General features: G+C 39.5%; 1 protein-coding gene across 1 annotated transcript; it reads right to left on the bottom strand.

Moving 5' to 3' along the window:
- Positions 1–108: 108 nt before the first annotated feature.
- cacul1 (CDK2 associated cullin domain 1) lies at positions 109–8923 on the bottom strand. Its single transcript, XM_023277071.3, has 8 exons — positions 8483–8923; positions 8197–8323; positions 6865–6967; positions 6686–6781; positions 6387–6489; positions 4386–4475; positions 4155–4293; positions 109–3297 (listed from the first exon to the last, which is right to left on the bottom strand). The coding sequence occupies exons 1-8, from the start codon at positions 8802–8804 to the stop codon at positions 3258–3260; spliced, it is 1020 nt and encodes a 339-aa protein (XP_023132839.2). The 5' UTR covers positions 8805–8923; the 3' UTR covers positions 109–3257.
- Between the last annotated feature and the right edge of the window lie 139 nt (positions 8924–9062).

The following is a 9062-nucleotide window of genomic DNA, read 5'->3' as shown; positions in this document are numbered from 1 at the left end:
CAAAGAGATGCAGGAAAACATCTGTCATTAGTGAGAGAATCACTTGGATCCAAGGATTTTATTGGTTTCAGGTAAAAAGATATCTCTGAAACAGATTTCTGAAACGGCTTTTGAGGCAAGTGGAATTTTATTCACAGTAGTCATAACGTGGATATAGCATGTTAAAGAAAAAGTGATACAAGTAACTTAGAATATCCAGTGTTTGGCATCAACACTGATTCAGATTTTCCTCTGTGGTATCAGTTTTTTTTTTCTGTAATGCATACTTACTGATGAGATCAACATTTCTCAAGACCCAATTAAATCGTGAATAATGAAAAACAGAATCACCTCCATATCTTGTGTCCCATGATTAATGAAATTAGTTTATTAGAAAGATGACGAGAACCAAACAAAAAAGCAAGCCTGAGCATCTAATCACACTTAAAACAGTGTAAGACCTTGTATCAAATGCTTCTATTTCAAGTGAATCCTTTAACAAAAAAAATGCATCTGTGACAAAAGCTCATGTATATGGAGCGCTATGCAGAGACAAAAACTATTTACATCATTAACAGGGTATAGACTACCGTTCAAAAGTTTGGGGTCACCCAGGCAATTTCATGTTTTCCTTGAAAACCCACACATCCATTCATGTGCTAACATAATTTCACAAGGGTTTTCTAATCATCTATTAACCTTTCAACACCATTAGCTAACACAATGTAGCATTAGAAGACAGGAGTGATGGTTGCTGGAAATGTTCCTCTGAACCGCTATGTAGATATTTCATTAAAAATCAGCCGTTTCCAGCAAAATTGTCATTTATCACATAAACAATGTCTAGAATGTATTTCTGATTAATTTAATGTTATCTTCATTGAAAAAATGCTTTTCTTTCAAAAATAAGGTCATTTCAAAGTGACTCCAAACTTTGGAACGGTTTTGTACATGTTAAGAGCATTTAATTCACAAGTGTGCCAGACCTAAACAAGATTTGCATATCTTTTTTTGTTTTTTAATCAGTGAAACATTGGGTTAGAATTGGGGCAATTCAGGCAAGCCGAAGTAAAATCAGGGAATCAAATACTATTCCGTAGTTTTCTAAGCTTCCTGATGCTCAGTGAAAAGTCAAATAGGTTACAGCATATTACAGAAGTATAACACCCCTGCACAAAACCCCTTTAGTGTTAAAAGATTCCAAATTGTATTATCTCTTGACGATTGCGTTATTTCAAAATTGACAAATAAAGTGTTTGCAACAAAACGAAAAACTGAAATAAAGCTGACTAAACTGAGTACACCCATGAAAACATAACTGCAAAAAAATAAAATAAAATAAAAATAAAAAATGAGATCAGCAGTCTGTGTCTATCTGCATGTCTGCATCATGGCTCAACTTGAAAAAGAATTGCCAGAGAATTTGAAAAATCTAATTGTGAGACTTCCCAAAGACAGAAAACAATACAGGAACATTGGTGACCAACTAGATGCAGTAGTAATCAGGAGGAATTGAACGAGCCGTAGTACCACTAATCAGAGCTGCAGGAGTTGTTCTTATAAAATGACACCATGGACATTGTATTACTTTCACAAGCTACCTCCTAAAAATCAACATGCAGATGTTTTAAACTAGACACAGAGGTTGTAAGTCAAAATCAAGAGTTTCTGTCACAGCTCAGATGGTGTGAAGAACAGTTCATACCATCAACTTCTGTGGACAGCTTTCAAGAAAAAATGCTTGCCTGCCCTTTGGCACTAACTTGAAGAATAGACTTTGCTAAAAAACACAAAAGGAAGCCTGATGAGTGTTGAGAGCACATTTTTGGGTCAGATGAGACCAAGACAAATTTGTTTGCCTAAGATGGTGTCCAGCATGTTGAGTGTGGACTTGGTCAGTACTACCACAGTGAATGCATAGTCCTGACAGTGAAGCATGGAGGTGGGAGTGTGATGATGTTTATAGATGCACCATGAATTGCTGTACATATACAAAACACTGGCTGACAACATGACTCCCAGTCTGCAGAACAAATTGAAAACTATGAACTGGCAAAAATGTCACCTGACTTGAATCTGATACAAAACCTTTGGGGTATTTAAGGAGAAAGGTAGAGCAACACAGCCCCTTCAGAAAAGAGGTGGACATTTGTGCTACACTGGTATCCTCCATGCAGAGGAGGATTTAGTCTGTCATCAAATATGAAAGTGGACATAGGAAGTAATGAAAAATAAGAAAAGTAAGATTTGATTCTCAGTAGTAAGAGGTGTATTGACTCTTGCTGCAATGAGCTCCTACAGTGAGCCAGTATGTTTAATATAGTAAACCTAAACAGGGATTTTTTCATTTTACAGAGAAAATACCCTACTGTTCAAAAATGAATACACTTACTGCAAGACAATAACATTTTTGAAACATTTGACATTTAAGGGTGATTGCAAAGGGATTCTCTGATTCTGTTGCACACTGTGTAATTAAAGGTAGAATCTGACTCAATCCTAACAAACACGAAGGTAAACCAAAGCTCAAAACTTGTTAGTACAAAAAAATTAAATGGCTCAGTGACTTGGACTGCATGTCAGCTTGAGTCCAATGCCTTGTATATATAAAGGAAACAAAAAAGTACTGCAATCCTCTTTGGCATAACTGGAAAATACAATCTGGTTTACCAATACAGTAAAGGCAACATGAGGAAGAGAATTATAGTTGAGGTCAATGACTTAGTTGCAACTTCTTTCCTCACTCATATGTGTTGATTGTAGCCACTGGGTTACACACACAGTGGGTGAAACCAAAGGATTTGTGGTATTAACACTTGGACAGTATTATTAGCAGCAATAGAAAGTCTTGATTAGCCCCGTTTATAAAAACAACACAAGACGCTTCCATGTTAAAGGTTAGGAATGAAATACCCATTGTCAAACCATCCCTTGTCAGGGTATCCAATCAAACAGACACCACAAAGGCACTCTTCAAATGAGCAGAACATGAGGAAATCCATCTCAGCGCACAAGGCTTACTGAAGCTAGATGCATCATAATCACAGGGGGAAGCACCATAATGGAAGTCTGTGTGCTTTTGTTCAGTGCAGTAAGATTAAGCTTCTGCTCAACATGATGTTCTCTTTGTTGTTCACAGTGTTTTGTGACCTTGAGTCGAGAGAAATGAAACTGATACACTGTTAGCATTGTACCTAGTGCAGTGAGACGACTTGTGATAGAGATGTAGGAGGCACAGTAACAGTCGTGCAACAAATCTGGAGATGCTGGCCCTGCTATCAGGAGTCTTCACTGGCTCGTTTGCGAGACTGGTCACCTCTGGAAACAAAGCACAGTCCGTTAGTGATTTAAAGTGAGGTATACACCTAAAGCTGTGTTATACGAGGTGTGATCAAAAAGTTCTGGGACCGTTAGTGGAAATAATGGTCACGTGCAAGCAGTAACTGTCACAAGTCAGAGGAACTCTGGGACTTGCGCTACAAATTTTTGTAGTCAAAGTTTTGTCGTGTGCACATTTGCAATTTCTCAGTGGAGCTTAAACTACAACAGAGAGCAAACATCACGTTCTGTGTAGTCAGCAGTGAAGATGAAGCAATCATCATGTCAAAAATCATCATTGGTAATGAGAGGTGGGCCTGTACCTGCTGAAGAGGTAAGAAACAGCAGTTGTCACAGTGCAAGAGCCCTCAGCTTCCAAGACCATACAAGGCACATCAGGTTAGGAGCGTACCAGGAGCATGCTTGTTGTTTTCTATAGCATTCATGTGGGTATACACCGGGAATTAATCCTCCAGTGCATTGTGTAAATGATCACAGCACACCCATGTATTTGTCTGGCCAGACAGCAATTGCTCCTCACCCACCGAACTCAGCAATTTGGCTCCATGTGACTTCCTTCTCTTACCCAAAATGAAACTGAAGTTGAAGGAGTGCCATTCTGACACATTTTAGGAGATTCAGCACTCATCACAGATGGTGCTAAACATGTTTACATAACAGGACTTCCTGGGAGCATTACAGGTTTTGCACAAGACACCTACTTCGATGGGATGGCTGCTACATTTACATCATATATGGTTTTTGATTTTTATCTACCAGGCTTTGGAATGTTTTGATCGCACCTTATAATCATACAGACTGTGACAAGTCTTTATTCGAAACTTAACAAAACTGACCGTGGGAATCCGTTCATAGAGAGCTCCATCTGTAGCTTCTGGTCATGTGCAGCGTAATCAGACAGCAGAGACTCCACAGCAGGAGGGTTGATTTGGGGAATAAACCCAGAGAAGAGAGCTGGAGCTAGCTGGGCCCACTCTGAAAGAGGAAACCAGAAATCAGTCAATCAGAAGGACATGAAATACATTATTATGTTTCTTTAATCTCTGCCTTTCAAAGAGATAGTTCACCTGGTCGTAGGCTGTAGAGGCCCTTAACAACGCTGGCCATTGTTGATGGCTGCACTTGAAAGGGCATGGAGTGGGCTTTGATGAGAAGAGCTGAAAAGAACAAGTGATTCAGAAATCATTGGTGATAGCTACAAATTAAATCATTCTTCAGTAACACATCCTCTGCTTTCCGAGGTAGAAGATGGCTGCACAATGCACAACATATTATCAACCAATGATTTGGCAAACTTGTGTTTAAACAAGTGGAGGCGACAGCTTTGTTACACAGTTAAATCAAGCACGGTGCAACATTTTAGATTGCCCTAAATAGTTTTTAGATTGTTCAGTTTTTCAAATGATCTAGCATCACAACATATAATTTCACTGCGATGTAGGACAGCATACTGATATTACCGATTAGTGCATTCTCCTGAGACCAGAGTCCTGTACTACGAAACATGTTCAACATACCCAGAATATCTTTTCATTATGTGGCTTTACTTAACCTAACCTCCACAGTCAGGTTGGGCAGACATGGGCACCTATTTATCACAAAAACCTGTAATCCTAAACCAACATGACGAGTTTTAAAATATAATACAGGTTAAAAAGCAACACAGGTGCTGCAGTCAAAATCAGGAAAGCAAGCTGTTCGAAGACTCTGTGAATATGTAAGTTAAATAGGCTTATCAATATCACTGTCCCGTGGTGTATGAGTTTCTTAGATGTAGGTTTTTCATTCAAGATTCTAGATTCAGCTTTTCTATTATCATGTAGCACAAGATTTGCTAAAAAAAAAACAACTAATAACAAAGACTAATTATTTAAAGAATTAATTATCAAGTCACAAAAATAAGTCTTTTTTCAAATCAAATTTTAGCTCACATTCAATCTCATTCTTATTGCTCGCTAAACAGTTTTAAGGAGGAAGTACAGAATGAATAAAAAACATCATTCAAGCCGATAACGAGACACACTGCAAATCTTATAAGGGTAAACAAGTAGGCAATAAGGCTTTAGTAATAACCCAATAATGAAGTTATTGTATTGTATTGTATTTAGTGTTTTCAGCTGTTTCTGTTTTAGAATTATATTGCTCTACTCAGGTATATAGAACAATGAAATGGCTGTAAAATTGCTTGCAGTTCAAAAAACTCCTATCTTGCCCACTCACTAACGACACAGTGAGCTTCACAGGACATTCCAGGACTCGCAATGCTATTTTCCAAAAGAACTGATTGTCCATTAAGTAAAGTTTTAATACATGCTGATCTGTTAGCTGGAGTATAGCCAGTTCGGTGCAGGATAGGTGTTGAACATAATGTACTATGGTTGTGTGTCCTGGAAAGAACTGGACGACAGTCATAGTACAGAAAAAAGCCCCAACCTAAAGAGCCAAAATGTTGACCCCCATACGAGCCAGTTTGCAGCCCTAGCTCCTCAGTTGAACCTGTGTGGAAGTTCCAACATCAGGGTTTAAATGTAAATGTGATGGTGCTTTTGCCATTAAGTCTGCTAAACTTCGGAATGACTGCCCAGAGAAGTATGAACTCACATAAAGAGTGACTTCCTTTAAATCAATCCTATAGGCTTGCTTATATGGTGCTGCAGTGGTTAGCACTGCCGCCTCACAGCTAGAAGGTCTTGAGCTCAAATCTTGGTCTGATGTCTTTCAGTGTGGAGTTGCATGGTCTCCCTTCATTCTCTTGATGTGTGTTTTCATCAGGTATTCCCACTTCTTCCCACAGTCCAGAGACATGCTGAGGTTAATTGGTGATTCTACATTGCCTGTAGGTGTGAATGTGAGTGTGACTGGTTGTGTGTCTCTGCTCTGGCGAACTGCCTTTGCACTAAATCAGCTGGGATAAGCTGGATGGATGGATTCTGAGTTTAGCATTTTTACCTTACTGTCTGGCTTTCTTTTGTTGTGTTCCTTCTATTCATCCTGCTTCTTAGCTTTTAAAAGTACTGAGGAGGTAAGTGAAGTTGCTTTAGCTATTATGACAGAAGAAATACACTCACGCATCAGTGTGTTCACATGTTTTTCTGCAACTTGATCGGCGAACAGCTTCATCAGATCCTCTCTTAGATCCCTGTTCAGTTTAGACTCAATGTAGAACTTGTTCTGCAAACATAAAAAATGGTAAAAAAAATAAATAAATAAATAAAAATTGAGAAACATGCACTCAATTAAATTTAGGGAACAACATAACACAAAGCTATACTTGATTGCATGGAATGTGCTAACTATAATTTAATAGTCCAAATTCTACAGTATCTTTACAACATATATTTGGCAAACGACAACAAAGGATGCCTACCAAGTACATAAATACAGGAACTATACATTGAAGAGAAGCTGTGTATTGTGTCAGAGCAACGTTGAAGTTCTCAATGAAGTTCTCGGGTGGGCTGGCCTGCAAACAATAGCAGAAGTGTTAGATTTATAGTGTCCTTATGTATTGTATATGATATATTCCATGTATTTGGCTCCACTTACTTGTAGATGTGTGGAAACCTCCTGCAGATGACTGGTTATTTTCGACGTGAGATCACTGTAGAGCAGCTCGGAGTGCTGCTGACAAACACACTTGTAGATGTAACTAGGAAAATAAAGTGGAGGAGAACCTCAGTGCAGTAAAGAAACACAGCAATTACGGATAAGATAAATCTCTGTTCATGCCCCAGGGGAAAAATTCACATGACGTAACAGCTACAGTTGAGAAGAAAAAAAACATAGAAATAAAAATATAGAAATAAAAATAGGGTACAAATATACATAATATAGACGGTGTAATAAAATAGAATGCAAAAATGTATGGGTATGGTGCAAATTGATGTAAACTGTTCAGATGGATTGTCATGAATGTTGTATATTGAGCAGAGAGAAGTCCAGTAGTCCTGGTAATAGTCTCTGCCGATAGGATGTCCTGGGTGTTGTGGTGTTTATTTAGGTTATTTATAATCATCTGCATAGATTTTGCTTTAACATTAAGAGGACAGATTAAGGCAGGGGTGTCAAACATACGGCCCGCAGGCCAAAACCGGCCCGCCATTGGGTCGAATTCTGCCCGCGGGATGACTTTGCAAACTATAAAAATTACAGACGACACTAACTGCTATTTTTCAATAAAATTAACTGCCATTGTAAGTTTATCCACTGTACTGTCACAACATTTATGTATTTTTTATGTATAAACTGTGTACATTTACAAGGCAGGGTCATAACTTAACCTTTTTAGTTCGGGTGGTCAAAACTACTACACAGATGTGGAAATGAATGTAAAGTAAAATACTATATTGTTCAGTTCCAGAAACCTGTGATTAAATGTTTTGTGCATTTGTAGATACACTGTGACCTGTAAGTTATAATGCACACGTGTAAATGATAAACTGAGGCATAACATTGTTGAAATTAAACTTATTTTTCTTAAGTTTGTTCATAATGTTTTGCAAAAAGATTTTCAGAGTGTACTTGTATCTTTTTGCACTCAAATAAAGGGGAAAAATTGGAGTTGTCATTCTTTATAGGCTATTATGCTGTTATTTTACTGGTCCAGCCCGCCTGAGACCAAATTGGGCTGTATGTGGCCCCTGAACTAAAATGAGTTTGACACCACTGCATTAAGGGGAGGGCATAGGGGTCCTTCCATTAGAAAGTTTGAGTGTCAAACACTTCATTCTGTGCTTTCTGGTGAATTTTTATGCACCAATTTGCTGCATCTGGTCCTATATTTTGTCATCTGTCAATAATGCACCTGACAACTTTATAGGGCTCCTTGTGGCAATAGAAATCATATACTGGAGCAGTCCAGTTGAGGCGTGTGTTTACCTGTATATCTGTGCATAGGAAACTGAGATGTGGTCTGTGGGGTTCTGGATAAGCAGACGGTCAATGGCCTTCTCCAGGTTTGGCCAGTGGTTTTTCCTGTAGTCTTCTACAGCCATTGCATTCAGAACTGAGAGAGAAGATGAGGTAAGAAATAAGGTCTTGTATGAGGCTAAACGCTGTGGTTTGCTGCCAGGAGCATCACTCTCTACACACATCACTAATACACCCAGAGGCCGGGCTGCTGGCTAACTACTGGGCATCAGGCCCTGCTGTCAAGTCAACTTACGGAACTTTGAAGTAGAATCGAGGGAGAATTTTCCCCCGGTAGCGACTGGTGGAGCTGCACAGTCCGTCTCGCTGACTTCGCTGCTCTCGCTGCCGGTATCTGAGTCCATGAACTTTGACCCGCCGGTGCCACCGGACCACAGTTTCCCCTGCCGACTCCCCGCTTCTCCTGCCGGCACCGTCGCACAGACGGGCTGCGGGACCGTCGATACATCCGACAGCTGGCTGCTAAGATACGGCCGGACTTTACTGCTGCCGCTCGCACAATAGTTGTGGTTGTGATCGTCTTTCATGTCCAAACTGTCCTCCTCCATGGCCTCCATGTTCACAAGCGGTCCTGGGCGCCCAAATAGATACACATTTCAGATAAAGAACAAAAACTACCAGTCGTCTTCGGTGGTGTCCATCTCAGGTTTTTGCTGTTGTTAACGGATTTTTTACGACATGTCGTATCACAAGACAGCAGAGGGAAAACTGGGACATGTAGTTTTACTGAGTTTGGCTAATTAAAGTTGCCTAGCCGTGTTTATGTGCACCTTATTCGTCTGGGCTGTTGTAAATCCCCCAAATTAGAGTGTGAA

This window comes from Amphiprion ocellaris, chromosome 16 (genome assembly GCF_022539595.1).
Source record: "Amphiprion ocellaris isolate individual 3 ecotype Okinawa chromosome 16, ASM2253959v1, whole genome shotgun sequence".
NCBI lineage: Eukaryota > Metazoa > Chordata > Actinopteri > Pomacentridae > Amphiprion > Amphiprion ocellaris.
This window is presented reverse-complemented; position numbering and strand designations above follow the sequence as displayed.

Excerpts from the sequence above, each read along its gene's own strand:
- cacul1 (XM_023277071.3), bottom strand. The coding sequence starts at position 8,804 with ATGGAGGCCATGGAGGAGGACAGTTTGGACATGAAAGACGATCACAAC. Across the intron at positions 6,490-6,685 it reads TTCCTGTATTTATGTACTTG|AACAAGTTCTACATTGAGTC; the intron begins GTAGGCATCCTT and ends TTATGTTTGCAG. Across the intron at positions 4,476-6,386 it reads ACATGTGAACACACTGATGC|CTCTTCTCATCAAAGCCCAC; the intron begins GTGAGTGTATTT and ends TGTTCTTTTCAG.